Here is a 24,635-nt window from a genome sequence, read left to right on the forward strand (position 1 = left end):
TTTGCAATAGAGAAGCAATCAGCTGCACACTGACCTTCACGTGTACTCGCTTTATTTAATCAAAGGTTCAGTTTCCTCGGCCTTCATCAGGTACGACTCCACTGAAGTTTTAATTAAATCTCACCTACCTACTCTCACTTTCTGGTTCCTTATCATGTCCTACACATCCGTCATCACAGACAGAATTGGAAAATTTTCCTTTCAATATAATCACATTAAAACATGTTTGTCAAGCTCTTGAATGTGTTTGAATATTGCTTAGTGCCATATGAAATGCTTCTCTTACATCCTCGTTGAAGGAATCCTCCAGAGAACCACAGTTATTCATGATGTTTACTTTAGACTTCAACTCCTTTATTTGGCTTTGTTCAGAGTCAGAGTGGCCAACAGGAGGCGCTTCAGTCCCTGCTCTCCAACTACTACTTCCTGTATGCTAATGTGCGCCACGGCCTCCTGCACCAGCTCCTGGAGACCTACAGCTTGTATGGTGAGCATGCACAACAATAGCTTGTCATTGTTTAGATGGTTCTTCCTTTAATCCTTCACATGTTTCCTCTTAAACAAATTCCCACAAACTGTGTTTTATTCCTTCTTCATACACCTTTCTCCTTGTGCTCTCAGTTGGCTTCCATGCTGATCTCAAGGACTGCCAGAGTTTCCTGCAGCGTCACGCTCTCCTGCTCTCTTCCTGGCCGATTCTTTTCATTCAGCAAGCCCTCATCGAGCCTTCTTGGACCTCTGCTTGCACCTGGGCACAAGACCTGATGTTAGAAGAAGAAGAGGCTCGGGTAGTTGAAGTGCTAAACACTCACAATCAGCCCCTTCAGGAGACCAGGTAAGCAGGTTGTCTGCAAAGTGGTTTAGAAGAAGTGTGTTAGAAGTTCTTCCCAAATCCACTCTTTGGGACTGAGGCTGACTTTTGAGAGCTTTATTTATTTTTTGCCTTTTTAGCTTAATATTGGTATATAGGAATGTGTTAATGGCCTTGTGTGTTTCGTCGCAGTAAGCTGGTGTCGACCTTCACCTCTGAGCCGACCTGTTTGGTTGTGAGCTTGGATGAAAAGCTGATGGTGGTTGGCACTGGACAGGGAACACTGTATTTCATCAACATGCAGACTGGACAGGTATGCACAAATTTTCCAGCATATATGTACTTTTCTTCTCGTTGTGTCACACAGAAAATCTGCGACATGTTTACTGTACACAGACCGTAGTGACCGTTTGTAAATGCAGCAGTTCGGTAATCAGAGTGCTCCTCTACCCTGACCTCATGTTTCCTTCTGTGCTGCGGCACAGCGCTCACAGCCATACTTTCCTTGTCTAGTCTTTTTTTATGGACATACATAGAAAACAGAGTAGAAACCAGGATTTAAGTCTACACAATGTTCAAATTACTAAATTACTTATTAAAAAAAGTCTAATATCAACGCTCTTGTGGCTGTGAACAGGAAGTGAAATCGCTGGTGAGCAGCTGCGACGGCATCTCGAGCTGTGTCTTTCTTAAGGATGAACGTCTTGCTACCACCTCCTTCGATGGACGGATAGAGATCTGGGACATCGAGAATGGCTGCAGGTCAGAGGAGGGTTGGAGGGACACTTCACAAAATGCCTCAGAGTGTACAAATCTTCAGATTTCTCAGATGTAGCACAAATTAATGATGTTTGAATTCACTTGTGCTCCTTGCAGGACTGCTGTTATTGATGCCCACACCAATGCGATAACAGCGAGTGATATCACGTCAGACAGGAAGCACCTTGCCACTGTGTCTTTAGACTCCATGCTGAAAGTTAGTCGTTGTGTGCAGAATTGTTTCCTGATGCTTGAGTTTCTGCCTTTTCTTGCTCCTTTTATTCTGTGGGATTTTAAACAGTTTTTTCGCCCAGGAAGAGTAGGAACTACATTTTTGCAGTTATTGAGGATCTGAATATACGTTGCCATAAATTTTGCTGTCAGCTGTTATTCAGTTGTACACATCACTGAAACAGTCAACAGTAACCTTCCTTACTCATGCTGACTGAATGATCTTCTGCTGTTAGGTGTGGTCCTCAGCTAAAGGGCACGAGGTCGCGGCCCTGCCCAGCTCCAGCCCTTTGAACTGTGTGACCTTTCACTGCGAGGATCACCTGCTGGCTGTTGGTAGCTGGAACGGGAACGTGATCGTGTGGAACTGGCTCCAGAATGAAACTCTTCCGGTGAGTTATTGTGAGGAGAGGCCAAAGACGCATAGGAATAGGGAGCTAAAGTTAGCTTCATGTTCACTCTTTCAAAATAAAAGTAGTAATTCTGACACTGTAAAGGATGAAAAGCCAGACCTGTGCAGCCCACTCATAATCTTTACATGAGGCTAGCAGCTCAAGGCTACATTAGCCACCACTGGCATAACACACCTGAATGTTGAGCTGAATTTTGGTGGTTGAGTTGCATTGTGGGTAATGTTTGCAGCCAGGTTTTGACAGGTTTTATTTAAAAATACAACCGCCATTATTCCTTTGTCTGTTCCACCAGCCTCTGTTGGGTCACCAGAGCTCAGTGCGCAGTCTCTCCTTCTCCACCTCCTCCTCCTCCATGCTCTGCTCTGGTTCTGTGACTGGAGAGGTCAGGGTGTGGTCGGTGCCCACCTCCACCTGTGTGGGATGTTTCCAGGCTCACTCTGGAGCCACCGAGGCCCTCACCTTCCTGAAAGAAGGCAGCATGCTGCTAAGCGCCGGCTCCGATCACACGGTGAGGCATCGCTGCCTGTATACAATGAGCCAGGATCTGAGAAATTAAACTTAGCTCCACGGGCCAGAGTGGCTGGATTATGATAATATAATTACTGCACATTTACTGCTTTACTCACCTAATTATTACTAATTATCATTTTCTTGTCCTTCTGTAAAACAGCTCCAGCTGTGGTCGGCGGGACTTGGACGTTTGGTCTCCACATTAACAAGTGATGAAGTAAGCTCCTTATTTATCTTGTGTATAAATGTTACCTTCAAGCTGCTCAGCTTATCTTCATCATGTCCTGCTGTTTTTTTGTGTGTTTTTTTTGTTTTTGTTTTTTTTTTAAAACATATCTTTATTTATTTTTTGTGTTCAAACAACAACAAACACTTTGAACATATGGCAGTAATGAAAGTAATAAGAGAAAAAAAAATACTAATACAGTTGAAATAAATAATTTTTTTAAAAAAGGAAGAATAAATTACATCAAGGAATTAGTGAAATTACTGAGCAACAGGTAAATACAAGGAAGGAATAGAAGGGAGAAAAAGAAAAAAAAAAAGCACACTCTTGTCAGTACCTTAAATGTTATGTATTTCCCATTGCCACATCTGTATCTCCAACTTCCAACAGTTCTAGAAACAACTTCCAGATGTCATAAAATTCAGAAGGCTTCTTTCTGACAATATAGGTCAGCTTCTCAAGAGCCAAGCTCGACGTTAAGTTATTCAACCATTGGTTAAAAGAGGGGCAGCTAACATTCTTCCAACATAATGCAATACAGCGTTTGGCCTGCAGTAAACAATGGTCAACCATTTTTCTTTCTCTGTGAGATAAAGGACAGTCCTCTGGATAAATGCCTAAAATGCAAAGCTTAGGACATAGAGGTACAGGGGAAGTTGTGATTTGAGAGATATATTTTAACACAGAGCTCCAAAATTTTTGGATTTCTTTACATTTCCATAAACAGTGAAACAATGTACCCTGGTGGTTGTTGCATTTATAACAAAGATCAGGTACATTAGAATCAAATTTATTTAATTGTACAGGGGAAATATATGTTCGCATTATCCAGTTAAATTGTACCATTCTCAATCGAGTGTTGATGGTTTGAGTATGTGTTTTTAAACATATACTACTCCATTCACTGAGTGAAATGTCCTGTTCTAAGTCACTTATCCACTCCCATCTCTTACTGTCCAAGTTGTCATTATGATTTTCAACCAGCATATTATAAAACCGGGAAACCAATTTTTTTCCAAAACAGTCTTTTGTGACGTGTTTCTAAGGTAGATAATGGAGGTTGTTGTATTGAATTGTTTAAGTGAGACAAAATAAAACTTCGAAGTTGTAAATATTTAAAGAAATGTTTCTGTGGTATATCAAACTTAGTCTTTAACTCACTGAATGACATTAGAGTACACTCCTCATATACATCCTGCATTCTTATTATACCCTTGTTCAGCCAAGTTTTAAAGCCCATATCGTTCTTTGCCGGGGCAAAGTGATCGTTACCCCAGATCGGGGCAAAACAGGACAACCTTGGAGAGTCACACAAGAATTTTTGTACTACATGCCAAACCATAATGGTATTTTTTACAAAAGGATTAGTAGTATCTTTCTTTAATGTTTTTAAAGATGCTGAGTATAAATAGCTGTTCAGTGATAAACCTTTTGAGGATTGTTTTTCAATTTCTAACCAGGGCATGACAACGTCTTTAGAAAACCAGAACATTGTGGCCCTCAACTGTGCAGCCCAATAATACCATTCTAGATTAGGCAGTTGTAGCCCACCCCTATCGTAAGGTAGATATAAGAGGGAGAGTCTGAGTCTTGGCTTCCTATTGTTCCAGATGAAATTGGAAAGAAGCTTTTGGTCTTGGGAAAAAAAGAAGGAGGAGGGGCTAGTGGAATTGATTGAAAAACAAATAGGAATTTAGGTAATATAGTCATCTTTATTATGTTTATTCTTCCCAAAATAGAGAGAGGTAGCGTTGTCCATTTCGAGATTTCTTCTGACACGCTAAGTAACAAAGGTTCATAATTGGCTGAGCTGAGATTATTAATCTTTGGGGTTATTTTGATGCCCAAGTACTTAAATCCTTCAGTGGCATTCATAAATGGATGTGATACTAAAGGTTTCTTCCTTTCGTTTTCATTTAAAAACATTATAGATGACTTTTCTTTGTTTACTTTAAACCCGGATATATTTCCAAATTGATTGAACAGCTCCAAGAGAGATGGTATCGATTCTGCAAGTTGTGATAAGAATACAATAGTATCATCAGTGTACATCGCTGTATTGTGTTCTAAATCTCCAATCTTAATACCATGAATTAAGGGATGAGATCTGATCGCTATTGCTAATGGTTCCATGGCTATTACAAAAAGAAGAGGTGAAATTGGTGACCCCTGCCTAGTGCCCCGAAATAACTCAAAAGGCTGAGAGATGAAATTATTAGTAGATACCATTGCAGAGGAATCAACAAATAAAATTTCGACCCAACGACGAAAGTGATCCCCAAATCCAAACCGTCTAAGCACCTCGAGTAGATAGGGCCATTCGACTCGGTCGAACGCCTTTTTGGCGTCAAGTGTTAAAATTTCAGTGTCCGGGGACTCTTCACATTCATGAATTATGTTAAGAACTCTCCTCACATTGTGGAACCCCTGTCGCTTTTGCACAAAGCCATTCTGGTCTCCATGTATATTTGTGTGTTTTTTTAACATAAATCTCATATTTCTCTCCAAATCAATTGCTCCACTGGATGTTTCAGTACGAGCAGGAGCCTCCTCTGAAGAAACGGAGGTCTGTAGCCTCTGAGCCTGCTGCTGCTCTGTGTGTGGCTGTCAATGGAGACTACGTCGCCGTGGGCTACCACGGCAATGGCATCAGACTTTTCAGTCTTAACCCAGGTGTGTTTTTATGTCTTTCCTCTTCTCTGCATGAGTGTTGTCCAAAATGAAGATAGTGTGCTTTTAATATAGATCTGGTAAACGAGCGTAACAGTCTTCATTTGATTGTAGTTGAGGAGATTTGGGCCTCCGAGGACCTGGACGTGTCTACGCTGAGCCTGCTGTGGCTCGTTGAGAATGCAGAGCAGACCGAACCAGAGCTGCTGCTGTCTGCAGGAAGTGACAAACGTGTGAGGATCTGGAAGAAGAAAGAAGGAGAGGACGGAATGCTAGTCGGCCTGGAAATGTTGGGGCTGTCCAATGTGCAGTCAGGCCCCATCCTGGCATTGGCACAAAACTCCACATACCTGGCTACAGCTACAGGTGAGTGTTCCAGATGGTAAATTTAAAATACGACTTTCAAAGGCAACATACTTATGTTTCTGAGGGAGAAGCTGTTTTTTTCAGCCTCCTCTTCTGAAAATGTAACACTTTCTGCTTGTAACTCTTTGGTATTCACCTGTCAAAAATATTGCGTTATCTCGCACTGTCATATATGCTCTGTAATGTTGTCAAGGAATGTTCTATGTTTTTCCATATTTAATAAAAATAAAAATACAGTTAAAAAAAAAAAAATTGCGTTATCAACGCATTAACGCAAATTGATTTCAACATCATTTTTTTTATCGCGAGATTAACGCTCTTTGTGACCTAGTGAACTTGTAGTTTTTTATAAGCTGTGGCCACTGCTAGTAACGTAAGAAAAACTACAGGATCCAGTTGTAAACCAGAAACAAAACAATAGGCACGTCCCACGCACGTGTTTTGTCTTGCCTGCTCACTCGCTGTGTGGATGTCAAGCGCGAAACGCCGAAATGGATGCGAACAAGATTCTGAATGGAAAGTTCATTTTCAAAAAGTTGCCAGATGGGTCGACACACAAGACCAAAGTTATCTGTGTGTATTGTTGGTGTGAACTGAGTTATCACCGCAGCACATCCAGTCTGAAATACCACCTGATGGCCAAACACACGGCGAATGCGAATTCTCCGCCGCCTCCTTGTCAAAACCAGGCGACAATGGATGGCTTTCGACAGAGGCATATGGATGCTATTATCTTCAAAGGAGTCCTAGTTTACAATGATGTGCACTTCATAACCTTATCTTGTATCACCCTGTTTTGATCCCTTAGAAAGGGTTGTTGAAGGGGCTTTTTGTCATCTGTTTGACACTGTTAAATTGTGAGAGATTTTATTCATTCAAATGTGAATGACTGCTCAAAGTGAGAATGTTAGTGTGAAATAAAACACTACACGTTGCTGTTTTCAATTAAAAACATTTGCACAAAGCAAGCCGATCCACTTTTCCATGTTGATAACAGTATTAAAATGATAATTCAAGGGACATTTAGAATAGATGAAAATGTGCGATTAATTTGCGATTAATCGCAAGTTAACTATGACATTCATGAGATTAATCGCGATTAAAAATTGTAATCGATTGACAGCACTAGTATTCACTCTTCTGTATTTCCCTTGAATTAGATGATTGGATGATCTTTCTGTGGCAGCTGAACACGCTGCCCCTCAACCACTCCGTTGACCCTTTTGAACTCCTTCCGGGCCACAGTGCAGGAGTCACCTGTCTGGCCTTCAGCCCTGATGGTAAAATGCTGCTTTCTGGCGGAAAGGATCAGGTACGGTGTGTTTGTGCTGCAGTGTTGTGACAGTGTCAGGATTTTGTTTTTAATACAAACACTGACTATTAATACAAAACATTTGCTGTTGAGTTGACATGACACAGTATATGATATCACAGAGTGTCTTGATGCAACTCTCTGATCAGTTTGAAGGATGCCGTTTGTGGTGCTGTTGAACTGAATGAAGAAAGGTGTCTCTGTAATGTAGCCCGGTGGCTCCCAGCCTTTTTCCTATCATTTAGTGAACAGGTGTCAACAAAGTGACACATTTTATGTTTAATTAATTATTAATATTAATTGCATAACAATAACAGCAGAGAACAACTGATTAAACTGTACAATTAACCCACTTAGTGAGCGCAATAACTGCAGGAAGTTTGTGTAAGACAAGCAATTTTGCATTGAGATGAGTTTCCTGATATTTTTATACAACTTTTTATACAATTCTTTGCCAGTTTTTTTGTATTTGTATGTATTTCTTTGGTTGTGTGAACTGTGTACTTTCTAATGCAGGGTGAAGCCCCTTTCATGTAGCTTGTGTTCAGGTCTTTATCGTGTCCTTTGGCGACCCCTAGTTGGGGTTGGGACCCTCAGGCTGTGAACCAGTGATTTCAGTCGATATACTGCAGTACTGACAGGTGTCTTTCTTTCAGTGCCTGATGGTGTGGGATGTGAGCGGGTCACCTGTTTTCCTCTCCAAGGCTTTTCCTCATTCCCACAAAGACTGGATCACCAGCTGCGCTTGGACTCCAGACTATGTGGTAAATCCTCATCACATTTTGTGTTGTATAGAAATTTAAGTATGCTGAGTTACAGATCTATTACCTGAAAGTCTTATCACTCTGTTCTGCCATCTACAGCACCATTGTGTTTCCTTTAACTTGTCTTCATCAAGCCTCCCTTTTCTGCTGCAGGTCAGCACCTCAGTCGATGGGCGGCTTTGTGTCGTGGATCCGCAGACGGACCAGTGCCTCAGAGAAATTTCCTGGGGGAGTCCTCTTACATCTGTCAGCTGTGTGGTGAGCAGATCTATCTTTCGGAGAAAAAACAGCATGCATTGTTTCCCTCTCTTCAAACAAAACGAGATGTTTGGTGCTTGTGTGTGCAGGGACAGTATGTGATCGCCGGCTGTGCAGAGGGAGCGCTGCATGTTTGGACTCAGGAAAAGAGCGCAGAAATCTGCCACATTGCTGCACATGAGCAGCGTATCAACCACTGCGCTCTCCTACTACACACAGGTGAACTGTCTGGAGTGCACATATACTTACTCTTTGTAATTGTTCTCTTTCGCTTTGTTCCTAGTTTGATATTAATAGTTCCTTTTTTTAATTTCTGCATTGTTTTTAAGACAAGACCAAAGAAGTGAACCCTGAAGAAATGACTGTTCTCACTGCGTCTGATGACGGCTCAGTGAAGCTCTGGAAGCCACTACAGGTCTGTCGGTCCAAATAAGATTAGAAAGTGCTTTAAAAGGGTTTTTCACAATTCAGTGAAATATTTCCTTTATATGTATGTGTATCATTTTTGTCCTGGTCGTGTTTTTTAGCGTTAATCACACATTTTCTTTGGCTTGGACTCATCTAAAGTTCTAGTGTAGATACAGGGCTGAAATGACTTCCTTAAGGTTTTTAATCATAATAAGAGTGGAGACTGTCACTTATTTTTCTATTTTTTGTTTCCTGTCTCACTTTCTTCATGTATTTATCTGTGTTTGTATATTTTACATGCAGGTGGAGCACTACAGCACCTTCCAGGGTCACAGCGGTGCGATATCTGGAGTTGTTTCCAAAGAAGGACTCCCAGAGTTCCTCACTGTCTCTGAAGACCGCTCATTACGGTGCTGGACATTGACAATAGGTAATCCTTAGTAATCTGCCTTTATGTGATATGATATGTTGTGCGTGTACCTTTTTCTTTGAAGAGCTCTGTGCTTTGCTTTTTTTTACCCTCAAAAAATTTGGCAGTGCATTCTTTTGGCCTTGAATGGTGTCTTCAGGTATTCCTTTCAGGCTGCATTCAGCCCCAATAACCCTCACAACTAAGGTAGAGCAGCATAACCCAGGGCAGAAAAGTCAGCAAAGTACTCATGCTCATTGCTTTATGGCATGACGTGAGTGAAGTGAGTGAATCAACATTTTATCAGTTCAGGTCTATAAAAGTGAGGGGGACAAAAATCCTCATTTCTTGTGAATGTGATGCCCTTGATCACACCAAAAATGTTATGGGTTGCACTTTATATTAAGGTAAACATATTCACTATGAACCAGCTGCTTATTAGCATGTATATAGTGGCCTTTTTCTGGAGGTTAGGGTTATTAAGAGTTAGGGTTACGTTATTAAGATCATAATTGGTTAATCTGTGGTGTGTCCCAGTTCACCAGTGTGTCCTCTCTTTCCAGAGGGTCCTCCGTCAGAGAAGGGCCCAGTCACAGCTCTCTGCTTCTATCCCAGAGATGCTTTGCTTCTTGTTGGTTATGAATCCGGTTTTCTCGAGTTATGGCAGCATGAGTCCGTTGTCGGCTGCAAGCAGGTGAAGACACGCACCAGAAAGTGGATGTATACCACAGACAGGTGTGCGGTGTTTGTGTAATTGCATGGTGTGTCTGTTTGTGTGTCAGACCTCAGACAGCGGCATCACAGCGATCTGCTCCATGCCCGACGGCCAGTTTGCTGTCAGCTACATGAAACCTGCTGTTGATGTGTGGAAGCTAGTGTGGAATCAACAACAATGCACAGCGAGGTAAACAGAAGCAAAACAGTCACGCTGCGAAGCTGCCATGCTGGCCTGCAGTACACTACTAAGAAAGCAACAGAATAAAACAATGAACACATTTTTATTGATACCAGTGTTCATTTGTAGGTGACAAACAAATGTGATAGAAAAAAATGCAAATATAGATTGAAAGTTATCAGCCTCAACCTGTTCAAAATATGAAAAAGTAGTAAAGAAACATGCACATGAGGAACTATTTTGATGTTTTCACGCCTTAAATTATCTGAAAGTAGCAACTCCACTGTAACCGCCCAACAAGTCATGTGCACGTGCACTCCCTCCTAAAAGCAGACAATTAAAATAATACACAAATAAGTGTTACTGAACATCGCTGATAAGCTGATTGAGAGCGGTGTTTCCGTGTGGACCTGAAATAAGGTGTGAGCAGTTCGATTACACACTAACCAGTCTCGCTCTGTCCTGTGTTCTGTCGCTCCCAGCCCGGTGAAGGTAAACACCTACAAAGTGAACACCCCAGTGGTCCGCCTCAACTACTGCTCCATCCTGCTCGGTGTGTCACACGATGGAAGAATATTTGCCGTCGCGGCCGATGAGGAACACATGTGGTCCCAAACAATCACCCAGTAACTCCACATACTGTTCTCTGTGTACCAAATCAGTCAGCGCAGTTTTAGTGAATCACTGTTGTTTTCATAATTTTTATGTGACTTTTAGTTTTGACTTGTTGAATTGAGACAGAGGCATAATTTATTATTACATTAATTATTAGTTATCAATTCATGGTGATCAGAGAGATCTGATTCATGATCAGAGAGTTGTCTAGAATGCTGCTGCTGATGTTTGTCACATTTCCTGATTACATTAGCTCTAAATGATTGCTGCTGGGTTTTGCTTCTTGTACACTGATTGTGGGATTATGTATTGTCTCTGTTGCAGATGGGAGCAAAAAGTCCGAATTATGGGTTTGATCCCGAACGATGACAAAAGCATGTGGCTGGTGGGCGAATCAGAGGGAGAAGTTCAGATTAGCTCTATTGTGAGTTTGCATTTTCTGTTGCTAATAATATAAGACTACTACAAATGTGCTCATTTTAACTCTCAGACTTATGAAAAGAAAACATAATTGTCAATTAAATGAGCTTGTCTTTTTACAGAAAGTCATTTCTTCATCATTCCAGTTCAGATTTTTGTGACAAATTATTAAAAGAAAAATGGCTTTTTTATTCTGTCTGAGCAGCGCCTACATTTCAATTCAACATGAAGTCAAACGTCAAGTGTGGTGCACCACAAGCTTTGGTTTCAGTAAATGTTGATGATGCCTCTGTCCTCTTTTTTTCTCAGTTTGCAATGGGCCCCAAAAATTCATTATGTTCAGCTTTCAGCTCGATAAGTCTACAGGCCTACGATGAGGAGAAGAAGGGGAGCGTGATATCAGCCATAACAATGAGCAGAGGTACTAAACATCTACAGTTTTTACTAACATTTTGCACAGCGTACCAACCTTTTTGAATTGGGGTTGTACTGTATGTGTGTGTGTGTGTGTGTGTGTGTGTGTGTGTGTGTGTGTGTGTGTGTGTGTGTGTGTGTGTGTGTGTGTGTGTGTGTGTGTGTGTGTGCCAGTCTCTGATTTGGTTTCCGTATTGTGTGATTATCCAATGGGCTTTACATTCTTTCAGATTTTGTGGTGTGTGGAGACATGAAGGGCAACATGTGGTTCATTCAGCCTCCTGAGCCTTCCACCTGGAGCAGCAGAAAACATGTAAGAGCTGAAATACTCTGAAACACAACATGAGGGATGAGCTTATGTGTGGAAAACAAAAAAGACAGACTCAGAGAAAACTACATTTACGGTTGAACCTTTCTGCATAGTTTTTAATGAATTATTGCAGCTTGGTGTTTCTCACAAAAGGTAGTGAGGTGGACTTTCAACAAAGTCTGCAACACTGTTTGATCATTGATCATGAGTAAAGAAAAGCCACAAATCCTCACATTTGACAAGCTGGAACCATCACGTTTGCCATTTTTGCTCAGTAAATCGATTAGCGGTTCTCAGAGTTGCTGATTAATTTTCTCTTGATTGACAAATTGTTTCAGCAGAACTTTCAACTGACAAGCTGAGCTGTAAAAATCTTAAGTGACAAAAAGAAAAAATCACCTGCCTTGTCAGTAAGCAGCAGCCATGTCTTTTAGGGTTGTGTATTGCCAAGAATCTGGCGATACCATATTTATCACAATACAGGGGTCACGATTCACTATAATGTGATATATTGCGATACTGTAAACAGGGTGATATATTGCGATTTTTAAAAATCAAATTTTTGGAAATCTTATGCAAAAAAACATCACCACATGCATAAATCTTTTTAAAACTTTTTTATGAAATTGGAAAAGTGCATTACCATCATCCATGGCTGTAACATCCAACATAACATTTTATCAGATGCCTTACTTTTCGTGCAATGTGAGCAAAGGAATCAACATTTGCCTGAACATTTACCTTATCAGGAAATTAAGACTGTATACTAGTCCTTGTAACATCCATCAATATAACACTATTAACAGCAAATGAGGTAATATCTGTTCATATTAGTAAGAAATAATGCTTGCAGGATTCCTTTAGAATACAATAAACAAATACAAACAAGAAGATCATCTGATCATTTTCACTAGGATTTCACTCTGTATGTATATCAGTGCTTATTTTTTTAATGTCAAAATAAAAGTGCTTGCAGGATACCGGAAGAAAACAAATGTAAACAAAATCATCACGTCCTATTGACCTGGATTTCACATTATTCCAGTCCGTGTCTATATCAGTGCTTATTTTGTAATGTCAAATAAAAGTGCTTGCAGGATTCCAGAAGAAAAAATTAAACAAATGTTAACACAAGCATCAGGTCCCATTAACCTGGATATCACTTCATTAAAGTTTGTATGTATGCCTGTGCTTATTTTTTAATGTCAAGGTTTTTGTGGAGGAAGACGAGCTGGTCAACATGTTCAGCTTTCAGGGCACTTCTCTGTGCATTTACTATGTCTCCTGCAGAAGAGACAACTCTCTCCGCTGAGACGCTTGTGCCAGGAATGCACAGAAAACACTTTGCTTCTCTGGATAGCTGAGGGTACTCTTGTTCATGTTCATGTTTTTTTTTTTTTTAATTTACTTACATTCTGTTGCTTCTGTATGGCAGCCACCACCGCATCAGTCAGTTTGGAATAGGTCTCTTTGGCCTCTGCATCAGAGAGAAAGGGTAGGTCCTTAAACCTAGTATCGAGAGCCGATGCCATGAGCAGTGTCTCCCTCTCATTGGCATATCTCTTCCCCAGATCTTGTGCTATAGCAGCCTTAATGTCCTTCACTGTCTGTGAATCATCCAGGCTGTTTTCTGTGGCCATGACTAGCTTGGCATGAAGAGGTGCAATAATGGAAAGAGTGGGTATGCTCTCCTCTGACATCACTAAGGTGGCATCCTTCATTGGCTTGAGTGCCTTGAGCACTTCCTCTGCACATGTGATATCAGTATCATTGATGAGGTCCTTTTCATTCCTTCTGACTTCTGGTGAAAGGAGTGCTGCATAGATGGCTGGTGGTTGTTCTATGAATCTGTCTACCATGTCGTAAGAACTGTTCCATCTTGTGATGACGTCTGTGATCAGTCTGTGTTTTGGTAGCTGGAGCAGGTCTTGTTTGTGTTTTAGCTGGTCGCTTGCTATAGTGCTACGACACACCTGATCCTGCCGAGTAGTCGAGCCACTGTTGGTAGTTTCAGTTCTTTCTGTGAGGCGAGATTCAGGATGTGTGCAAAACATCGGACATGGGTCATGTCTGCAAGTCCAGCCGCTACAGTCATATTTGATGCATTGTCTGTGACAATCACTGGATCTTTAGCGTCCAATCCCCATTCAGCAACGGCCTCCTTTGCCATGTTCTCTCCTGTGTGACTGCCATGCATCGCTTGTGTTTGTAACACATGTGAGTCCAGCTTCCACTCATCCGTTAAGTGATCCGCTCTGATCGTTACGTACGATTCAGTGGCCCTCAATGTCGATGCGTTGCACGTCAAAGCGACTCTCTCGGCTGAGCTAAGAGAGTCCACCACCTTTGTTTTTACCTCATTGTGGGACCTGGGAACAGCAATGTCAGTCAGAGTATTTGACTTTCGCATGGCATATGTTGCAAACGGCATGGCTCAAATTCTGTAGTCCCTTCTTTGTTGTGGAATCCAAAATGCGCCCACACTTCAGCTTTGTAGGCCGCAGGAGCTGGTCTAACTGTCTCCTCCATCAGCTAACATTAAGTGAGCTAATGCTAGCAGTGTGGGCTGCCGCCTTCTTCTTCCCTCTGCTATTGAGTTGGAGCGGAAGAGTTCATACTGCCATCTAACGGTCAGGAGTTTAAATACAACACAAAATAACCGCTGCCATGATGTACAGTAAACTGTTAATTAAATATCGATACTGTGTTTTTGAATATCAATACAGTATTGTAAAAGATAATATCGCGATACTTAAGTGTATCGACATTTTCTTACACCCCTAGTGACTTAAGTCCAAATCCTCCCATCAGGCCCGGATGGGAAACGAAAGCAAACATCAGAAAGAGCTGGACGTCGCTTCAGGCTTTGTATTCTTTTATTAATGATGGTGTTTTATCCGCAGGCTCACAATGACAGGATCAGCGTGCTGAGACTCACTGACAACATCATCATCTCAGCCTCCTATGACCGGACAGTGAAGCTGTGGGACAGAAACACCAAGAAGCAGGTACATCAGAGTCCCCAAAGAATAGTTTGACATCTTATTCGCTCTGTGGTGGAGAGGTTGATACCGCACTCTTGTCTGTATGTTGAATATGACAGACAGGAGACTGTTAGCTTAGATCAAAGACTCAACTGCTAGCCTGGTTCTGTCCAAACTTAAATGGAGAAGTGTCGTTTTTACACCAAGGTTTTTCTGCAGATGAAACTAATTTAACAAAAGGTGATAATTAGTGAGCTTTAGAGTCGCTGGGGGACAGATTTTGTTAACTTTGTGCAGAGCCAGGCTAGCTGTTTTCCCCTGTTTCCAGCCTCTATACTAAGCTAACTGGCTGCTGTGGTGTCGATCTTCTCATCTAATTCTCAGTAAGAAAGCAAATCTGAAAGTTCTGTTCTTTTCTTATGCAGCATTCTGTCTACTTTATTCCTTCACCTTAATTTTTTTGTTATTTTAAACTGTCTTTCAGTAACTGTTACCTTCTGCTCTCTCCCTCTCCTCCTCCAGGTGGGTATGTTTGTGTGTGGAGGACCTGTTGTGTACTTGGAGGTAAACCCTGTAGAACCCACCGAACTGGTTTGCGGTGACGGACAGGGAACGCTCTTCTTCCTCTTCGGGAAAGATTGATCCTCAGGATATTCCCCACTAGATTGAGCAGTTAAGAAAAGCGCTTCATCGCTACGCAAACCTGTGATTGCCAGGAATGTTTGCTGCCTCCTTGCTTCAGTGCCTTTGTATTTAAAAAAGAAGTTGAAATATTTACACTACATATAGAGATAATGATCTATGTAATAATTGCGATGTCATGTTTACATGCCTTTAGATGGCAAAAAACTTGCAAGTGTAACAAGCAAGTATAAAAAAATAACTAAGTTTGAAAATGTTAGCAGTTATTTTTCCTATGAGGTGAATTATTTCTGTTATTTGTAAGAGGATGCAAATAGAAATGTGGAGTATGAAACACTTGAAGTGGGAAAATGGGTGTGAGAACCATAAATAATCTTTTCTTTGACATTAAAATATTACTCTCATCAGCACTTTGTTGTTCGTTGTTGTTACTTTCTACACATTTAACACATTATTCAGCAACAGATATCTCACCAGGCTTGAAGGCTGGAACAGGATTTGCATTGAAGTCGTAATGTTTCATCTGTATTCATGGTACCAGAAAAGGGGTGGAGACAGCCTTGTTATTGCCAGATTTGTGTGAATGGTTGCATTCACACAAGAAATAGAAATCACATAATACTGTTGTAGAATATTTCAAGAATTGATTTTTTTATTTTTAAAAATATTCCACTATTCCATGACTGGCATGTCTGGCAGTGTTTACAGGTATTATCCTTTTCCTTTTTCTATGTATTCAGTTTGAAAATTTTGCTTTGCTGATCAAAATTAATGATAATTTACAGGAAGAAAGAAATGGATGGATAAAAATAAGAACAAGGCTCAACAAGGATGTATAAAAATAAACAATTATGTACGTACAAGTAGCTGAAGAAATGAGTGTACATATAAATATTACAGTAGGGCGGTATCCAAATTTTGATACCGTCAAACCTTCCCCACATTTTCCCGGGGTATACGGTATTACCGGCCAATTAAAAATCACTTTGCAGGGCAGCCTGACATGCGCGCAGTTCAGACGGTCAATGCTCACGCTAAGAAGCACCAATCCTAACTTGTAGCAAACCAGAATGACGGGGAGAAACTCAGCTGAAAGCCTCCACCAAGCATTGCCACCCAAACGAAACATAATTCATACCCCAAGAAATTATATGCGCACGTAACGAAAACACGAAAATAGCGCACGTCAACGGTACTGAATCTGCTGATTTCACCACTTCACGCAAACCACAAAAGCCCGCTATCATATGAAAGCAGAGAGTCTGATGATCACGAAGATATCTGAGTGAGTGCCTCCTCACTGTCCGACGAAAATTCGGCGAGCTAGCAGCTAAAGAGTAGCAGAAAAAAAAACTTTGCTAAATCATACAGTATGTCTTACCTTCGCTGTTTTGTGGTCAAAAGTTATATTCCAGCCCGAAAAAACGCTGCTAATGTCTCCTCCTATGACTCTGCGTTAGTTTGAGATCAATCGCGAAGGTCCTGGTTATTTACATTAAGAGGAGGGGGTTTCTAGAGTGGAGGGAGCGCTCTTCATGCAATAACCTATCTCTGGGGTTACTTCCTTCTGGATCGTCATTGGTGTTTCTATGGTGAATTTGGGCGGGTCGCTGAGCTATTGACGGGTCGCTGAGCGCACACAGAGGACTCTGCTGAGCAGCCTGAAGTCTTATTTTACTGTTTTATTTGCATTTCGTCCTTTTATGAGAGCTAAGAACAATAGCAAGCAGAAAAAAGGCTGAAAAAGTGTTTTCAACAGAGGCGTTTCTCTGTATGCTTGTGTAACCCAGTGGTCATTTAGCCAGTCTGTGTATTCAGCGTTAATAGACACACTGTCTCTTTAAGAGTCCCAACAATAAGCTCCGGTGTAGAGTGGTGATCTCAGAGCAGGAGATTTCGCGGGTTCGCTTGACTTTTATGCTGAGTAGAGAGAAGACACAGCAAGCTGTAGCCAGTCTCTAGCCATCTTACATGTCAAGTCACATCTTTTATGATGTTTCCTACTAGGTGAGCACATATATATTTAATGTGTGTGGTTGTGCTTGTGTTGTGAAAAGAGGTAATTTGCTGGTGTATGTGTAAATGTGTGTTTTTCAGTGTTAAAATGTTAATCTCTATCTTAAACATTAATTGCTAGTTAAGATGCTAATTGCTAAGTCATAGCTGACAGCTAACAGCCTTTTAAATGAGTCATTATGATGGTTTAGAGTTGTTTGTGTGTGTTTAATATTAACACTGTAAACTCTACCCACAATGTATATGAGTTTAAAACTTCGCTTGACTCTAATGCTGAGAGATGGGAAGACACAGCAAGCTGTAGCCAGTCTCTTGCCGTCTTACATGTCAAATCACCACTTTTCTGATGTTTCCTGCTAGCCGATGGGTGTGGACCGGAGCCAGGTAGAGACTGCTGTTTCCCGGACGTGTCGTTGCCACCACCCAGCTATGCGCGTGGATCACTTGAGTATCAAAAAAACTATTCTTTTTATAGAGCTCTAAAGTATTTTTTTTAATATATATATATTTTAGTTACAGGTATCCAATTTTTTTTATTTTATTTTTATTTTTTTCCTTCCTGGACTAAGTAATACCAGATTGCGAATAACCACAATCTGTGGAGAGGCTTAACTGTTCATTATCCAAGAACAAAAGGACTGATTTAGTTTTGATAAAAACTGAAAAGACATTGCACAACATTTTTGGGTTTTGATATTTCAGCAACTACATTGTTTTCATTTATTTTTGTTGTCTGATTAAGTCAGATCATTTATAGTGAAGCCGAAGAGAATTTATTTTGATATATTACTCTTTTTGTGTGTGTGTGTTTAATATTTTGAAGTGATTATGTCACAACAAATAAAAGACATATATTGAGTTGAACAAACTGACATTTGATTTACAGGAAAGGTATGTTCCAGTCCAACAATTTTTTTTTTTTTTAAATTGGAATTAGGTAGCATGCTACTGCCAGACCCTGGAATAAAGTCCTTGTTGAGAACATTAAATCTATCTGGTCCCATCTCTACTTTTTGTTATTTAAGGAGGGACAAATTGCTACTCAGTTACACTTGGACAAGATAACGGTGCTCTGCCCAGATGCACCCAAATGAGTGCCTGGACATACCTGTGTTAAAACATAGCATTTACTTTTGCACAGTCACCTTTATCTCGGGTAAAAATTCAACCAGATACATTGAACGGAGTGGACTTCATTTATGTTATGACGATGCTCCAATTATGTTAGGCCCCTATAGACCTATACGCGCAGCTTTTTTTTTAATGACGTAATGAAATTGATAGGGTTTATGGTTGCCAAATCACGTTATGCTGTTTATTGTGGTCTATTTCTGTGTTGATAACCTGGCTAACCCGGTAGCTCGTTAAAGCTAATAATTGCTAATAGCAAGCAGTTGCTCACACGTGTACGTTCATAGTATAAGCCTATAACATTGGTTGATGTAAGCTAAGAGGAGGATTCATTCTTATTTCATTGATTATTTACCATATTATTTCATTGGTTAATTACTACTACTGGTGGCCCAGTGTACAGTTAAAATAACATGCTGTACTGATAATTTCTTTTCTCTGTGTTACAGAACCACACATAAACCTACACACAGGCTCCTCAGACACAGTTTCATACTGTACTTTATTATTGATGGACAATAAAAGAATGAAAGGAACATCATCTGGACTGCATTTTAACTGATGCCCCCCTGCGGCCCCAAGTGTTTCCGCCCAGCACATATACAGTCTTTAGAATAATCTCCAGAACAAAACTAAATGTAATCGCCGCAGCCAGGGGTGAATAAGCGTTCGCCGGCTCATTAAATGCAACGAGACCACAGATAAGATGTGAGAAGTGAGCTTCTGAAACCATCAGTCGACTCTCGAACAGTTGATCAGCAGATAAACAGGCCTCTGGCTCTCGTGTGTGAGAGTTAACTGAGTGCATTCGGAGACTTCTTCTTTCACTTTTGTCACTTTGATGCTTTACTGACCAGATGATCAATCAGCTAATCAAGAAAATAAAGAGCAGATTACACTGCTTGTTGCAGCATGACACTAATACATGAACTTCATGTGCGAGCGTGTACTATTTAAGATCCTGAAATTCCAGGCTTTCCCTAAATCTCAGCTGCTCGACTGGGTGGACCAGAACGGCAGTTACACAGCCGAACGGCCACACCTATAAACTGTGGGACAGCACTGAAAACTTCTTTCTCTATGACCAAAACAAAAGAAAGACACGTTTTGAGCTCTATTTGACATCAACGAATGTTATAACTAAATGTCACCTTTCTCTCTGCTGGTTATCCATCACAGTCAAACATCATGTCTGCTTTTACCGTGTCAGGGAAGCATTACTGTCGTGTGGATTTTCAAATAAGCACTTAAAAGTGCTTATATTATAAACATGCAGTGATGACAAAAAAAGGCAGGATCTTCACTGATGGTTGACTAATCGCGGTAAATTTCAAGTCTCAGAAAGTCTGGTCTCGTGCTCTACTGAAATTATGGGAAGCCAGTAGCTCCATGGAAGTTGAGAAAGACCAAAATTGTTCAGCATTACTGCACACTTTGAAAATGAAAGTTGATAGTAAGTGGGCTGAAACATGCTTAAACACGTGTAGACATTTAATAACTTCATGGTTATATGTAAAGATAAGAAGCTCTACTGCCAAATATTCACATTATTTAATTGTAAAATCTTTTCTTTGCTCCATAACTTGCGACAGATTTTCACTCTCATACTTTACACTTATCCATATGGCAGTACCTCAGCAGTGGTTGGCAAGATCATGTTGATCATATCATGGAAAAGGACAATGGGTCTCTAATTATCCACAGTGTGTAGTGATACGTGCTCTAGTACAGAACAACCCTCCCTTCCTTACTTTCCAAACGTCTTAGCTCAGCCGCCACATGTTTTCCGATCTGGAAATAGCCACATGAATGTTTCCTGCCATATGCACAACATCTGATTTTAATCTCACCTGCATGAATTTGCATGTTTACCATCCGTTTTTCATCTGTATTTTATTGTTATGCAAATACATCAACTGAACTTTGTTACCTCTTATGGTAGACGCAGAGGCAAGCCAGCCTGGCGATGGTCTCCCCCTGCACCAGATCCTCCAAACAGATGGAGCACTCTCCGCTGTCTTTACTGAGCACATCCGCTGCACACACACAAAGTAATCTTAAGAGTGTTTCCAGCTTTTGAACAACACAGCCGTCTGGGCCATTTCTGACACATGATACTTACTGTTGTAAGGTAAGGGTGGAGATGTGAGGCAGCTCAACAGGTGATCCTCAATCCGACCCCCCGGGAAGGGCTTTGAGCAGAAGGGACAGCGGATATCTGTGAAGAGCGGAGACACAACAGAGGTGAGATTAACACACTGTCACAGCGGGAAATAAATGATGGATGTGCATCACATTGAGCGTGAGTGCTGCATTTGGACATTTCGATTACACAAGCTGACTTGGCAAACCGAGGAGCCCGCTGAAACACAAATGACCAGTGTGAATGCTGCACTCTCATCCCAGAGATGGTGTGAATGACGGTGCCTCAGGTGACCAAAAATAGTTTGAAACTTCATTTGACTGCATGCACCAGGCTAAACAGTGACAAAAGCTGGAGGGGAAGCCGCTGCGAGAGTCATGAGTGGATGGGACGTGCAGGCAGGAACAGTGCCTTGCTGCCCTACATTCTCCTCCTCCATCTATGAGCTGCTGCCAGCAGTGAGCAGGCATGTGAAGTTGTGACCCATTTCCCTACACTTGCTAGAGGCGAGCCTGGGAAACCCACCACACTGGTGTGCTTTGTCTCCTCTCTGGGTTGATGTTCCGTCTTCCTCGGGTTTCCCCTCGCTGTTGTTGTCGTCCATGGGTGACGCTTGGCTAATGCTGGAGGGAATGCTGTGGTGGTCAGCGGGGCTGCCATTGGCGCTCGCCCCATGCTGCCCCAGGTCCGAGTTGCTGCCCTCCTCTGATCAGCTCCGGTTGGCCTCCGTGTCCTTGAAGCTCCCCGAGAAGTCCACCATGAGGCTGGTGGATAGGAATCCGATAGGAATCCCGCTTTGTGCCATCTCTTCCAAAAGCAGAGGGAACCGGGTCTTCTTGTAGGCGACTTGCTCTTGTCCCCATCTCCAGTGAGCTAGCTAATTCAGCTGGCTAGCCAAGCTGCTTTCTCAAAGCGAACCACCACAAAACCAGAATCAGAAATCAGAATCAGAAAAAACTTTATTGCCAAGTACGATTTTACACATACGAGGAATTTGTTTCGGTGAAGTTGGTGCATGACACATCTAGTAAAAATAACCCAGAAAGCAAAAATCCATTGAATCAACATTGCGATATGGTCATGGCTTAAAATTGAATCAACACTGATGTCAGACATTGAAAGTAACATGGTAAGCGCTCGTTATGATCAACATTGAAATAATGTTAAATTTTCAATCAGGCTAAACATTGATTCAATATTTATTCAACTACATCATTTTCAACATTGAAACAATGTAGAATTGTCAATTAATCTGAACATAGAATCAATATTGATTCATTTATAAATGCATTGAAATTACATTGATTCTACATTGCAACAATGTTATTAATTAAAGGACCATTACAGCACTTTTCAGCCATCATCTGTAGGTTTTAAATATGCTTCATGCAAGGCAAATTGCATGAAGCATACGCGATTTGAAGCGTCATTTTGCCGGGCGACGCGATGGACGCCCCATCGCGTTATCGCTTCATCGCTCGAGTTGAAATAATTGAACTTTTGCGGCGGATTCGCGTGAAGACGCGCCGCGACAGCCCATCAGCGTTGAGATCGTCATCGACGTGCTGACGTACGGACGTGGTCGACGAGAAAATGAAATGGCGGAAGAAATGTTGTTGTTGGGCGGGTTTTTGTACCAGCGTCAAAACTGGAGCGTCTGGCGCGACGCGATTTCATTTGGAGCGCGATTAAACAATTTTCATCGCGTTTGGTGGGAACGTAGCGTTAGCCTGGCAGGGGGCAAGTAAAGCCTGGTGGCCCGCCAGGCTTATAATACACTGGGGGAAACCCTGAACCCTCAGCGTAGCCTCTGCACACGGACACACTAGCGTTAGCTAGCGTTATCTAGAATGCTAGCGCTAGCTAATGCTAACGACGTTAATAAGCTACAACCATCCATCCATCATCTATACCGCCTATCCCTTTCGGGGTTGCGGGGGGCTGGAGCCTATCCCAGCTACAATGGGCGAGATGGGTACACCCTGAACCGGTCGCCAGCCGATTGCAGGGCCACATGCAAAGACAGACAAACATTCACACTCACACCTACGGACAATTTTTTAGAGTCATCAATTAACCTAATGAGCATGTTTTTGGTCTGTGGGAGGAAGCCGGAGTACCCGGAGAGAACCCACGCATGCGGGAAGAACATGCAAGCTTCACACAGAAAGGCCCCGCCTGACCCGGGGATCGAACCGGCAACCTTCTTGCTGTGAGGCACGCGCACTACCTGCTGCGCCACCGTGCAGCCCTAAGCTACAACCTCACGGTAATAATTCACAAAGTTGACATGCTGGTGAAAATACATTGTGTTCTCATTAGGACTTACCAGTTTGTCTTCTTTTGTCACTCGAAGATAATAAAAGCCGCTAAAAGCTGTCAACCGCTGCCAACTGTTGACTGGTTTGAACTGGTTTGGTCTCAGGAGAGAGCAAGTCTCGTGGGCGGGGGCACAGGTGCACAGCCACAGCATGCCATACATTGACATCATGTCTATTTAATGTTGACATTTCAACATTGAAAACCCAGCATCTATACAATGCTGATTCAACAACATTTTTTCAAATGTTGAAATGGTAGCTCTAATTCAATACTGAATAAACATAGATTTTTCAACTTCAACCAAAAATAACCAATTTCACCAAAATTCAACGTGGAATCACTGTATTTTGCTATCTGGGAAGCTATTACAGAAGTAAAAAATATAACAATAAGTAAAAAATATAACAATAAATATATATACACAAGTCTGTTTTTTTTTTTGTTGTTGTTGTTTTTTCTGGAAACAGTCTGTTTTTTCAGAAGAAGTCCAAGCTGAGCATTAATGTTATGCAGAGTTACGCAGTGTCAGTGTGACAGATGAGGCAGTGGTGGAGTGTGAAGAGTGTCGGGGGGTTCCAGGCCTTGTTAATAAGGCTGACAGCAGACGGGAAAAAACTTGTGGCATGAGGTTTTGGTCCTGATGGACCGCAGCCTCATGCCAGAGGGAAGTGTCTCAAAGAGTTTGTGTTCGGGGTGGGAGGGATCAGCCACAATCTTTCCTGCACGCCTCAGGGTCCTGGAGGTGTACAGGTCCTGAGGAGACGGGAGATTGCAGTCAATCGCCTTCTCTGCAGACTGAATGACACGCTGCAGTCTGCCCTTGTCCTTGGCGGTGGCAGCAGTGTACCAGATGGTGATGGAGGAGGTGAGGATGGAGTCAATGATGGCTGTGCAGAAGTGCACCATCATTGTCTTTGGCAGAGTGAATTTCTTCAGCTGCCGTAGGAAGTACATCTTCTGCTGTGCTTTCTTGAAGAGGGAGCTGATGTTCGGCTCCCACTTGAGGTCCTGGGAGATGATAGTTCCCAGGAAGCAGAAAGACTCCACAGTGTCAATAGTGGAGACACAGAGGGTGATGGGGGCAGGTGAGGCTGAGTTCTTCCTGTAGTCCACAACCATCTCCACTGTCCTGAGTGGAAACGAACAAGAGGACGAGTTAACCTCGAAACGACCCTTAAACTGCCAAATGTCCGTCTGGAAGCTCTAAATAATAACAAATATCAGGAAACCTAACCCACCGAGAATATGTACGCAGTTCGACGGTCTCGCTCTGGCCTCAATTTGTCCTCACTGTCCACATTTTCCTCTTTGACGTGCCCCTTCTCGCTGCTGCAGCGGAAATAGAGCGTTTTCGCTTCCTCCTTTGAGCCGCACACAAGCATTTACGGTAACGTCACAATTTCACCCGAGCAGTTTGAAATCCAAATTTGAAACCACGTTGACTTGTTTCTGTTTCTGTTGCTGTTGTTGCCTTTGATTTTGGTTACTGTTTGTCGTCCTAAGTAACTCCGCCTTCAGTCTCCTTTATATTTGATGGTTTGAGAGTTACAACACGTCTGTGGGTCATTACGGTAAAAAAGTACACAATAATACTGACCAATCAGAG

The 24,635-nt window shown here is 41.8% G+C and overlaps 2 protein-coding genes and 1 pseudogene across 2 annotated transcripts in view; 1 reads left to right on the plus strand and 2 right to left on the minus strand.

Moving 5' to 3' along the window:
* Positions 1–15,826, plus strand: part of LOC139339147 (telomerase protein component 1-like) — a 32,138-nt gene extending 16,312 nt beyond the window's left edge. Inside the window, exons 32-55 of the mRNA XM_070974629.1 lie at positions 373–487; positions 622–835; positions 1,004–1,124; positions 1,449–1,573; positions 1,688–1,787; positions 2,038–2,193; positions 2,507–2,722; positions 2,885–2,941; positions 5,485–5,623; positions 5,735–5,986; positions 7,147–7,298; positions 7,955–8,062; positions 8,216–8,320; positions 8,410–8,539; positions 8,650–8,735; positions 9,032–9,158; positions 9,701–9,831; positions 9,920–10,041; positions 10,515–10,658; positions 10,972–11,071; positions 11,377–11,488; positions 11,712–11,794; positions 14,695–14,799; positions 15,298–15,826. Coding sequence (XP_070830730.1) covers positions 373–487; positions 622–835; positions 1,004–1,124; positions 1,449–1,573; positions 1,688–1,787; positions 2,038–2,193; positions 2,507–2,722; positions 2,885–2,941; positions 5,485–5,623; positions 5,735–5,986; positions 7,147–7,298; positions 7,955–8,062; positions 8,216–8,320; positions 8,410–8,539; positions 8,650–8,735; positions 9,032–9,158; positions 9,701–9,831; positions 9,920–10,041; positions 10,515–10,658; positions 10,972–11,071; positions 11,377–11,488; positions 11,712–11,794; positions 14,695–14,799; positions 15,298–15,417 — 3,120 coding nt within the window. The 3' untranslated portion in view covers positions 15,418–15,826. The remainder of the gene's footprint in view (positions 1–372; positions 488–621; positions 836–1,003; positions 1,125–1,448; positions 1,574–1,687; positions 1,788–2,037; positions 2,194–2,506; positions 2,723–2,884; positions 2,942–5,484; positions 5,624–5,734; positions 5,987–7,146; positions 7,299–7,954; positions 8,063–8,215; positions 8,321–8,409; positions 8,540–8,649; positions 8,736–9,031; positions 9,159–9,700; positions 9,832–9,919; positions 10,042–10,514; positions 10,659–10,971; positions 11,072–11,376; positions 11,489–11,711; positions 11,795–14,694; positions 14,800–15,297) is intronic.
* A 2,531-nt stretch (positions 15,827–18,357) lies between these two features.
* The window catches only part of LOC139339143 (E3 ubiquitin-protein ligase znrf2-like), a 52,690-nt pseudogene continuing 46,412 nt past the window's right edge, over positions 18,358–24,635 (minus strand).
* On the minus strand, positions 21,650–24,394 carry LOC139339146 (uncharacterized). The gene is made up of 2 exons (XM_070974628.1): positions 24,268–24,394; positions 21,650–24,158 (listed from the first exon to the last, which is right to left on the minus strand). The coding sequence occupies exon 2, from the start codon at positions 24,146–24,148 to the stop codon at positions 23,615–23,617; it is 534 nt and encodes a 177-aa protein (XP_070830729.1). The 5' UTR covers positions 24,149–24,158; positions 24,268–24,394; the 3' UTR covers positions 21,650–23,614.

The sequence above is a fragment of the Chaetodon trifascialis genome, chromosome 11 (assembly GCF_039877785.1).
Source record: "Chaetodon trifascialis isolate fChaTrf1 chromosome 11, fChaTrf1.hap1, whole genome shotgun sequence".
Taxonomy (NCBI): domain Eukaryota; kingdom Metazoa; phylum Chordata; class Actinopteri; order Chaetodontiformes; family Chaetodontidae; genus Chaetodon; species Chaetodon trifascialis.

Excerpts from the sequence above, each read along its gene's own strand:
- LOC139339146 (XM_070974628.1), bottom strand. The coding sequence starts at position 24,148 with ATGGTTGTGGACTACAGGAAGAACTCAGCCTCACCTGCCCCCATCACC.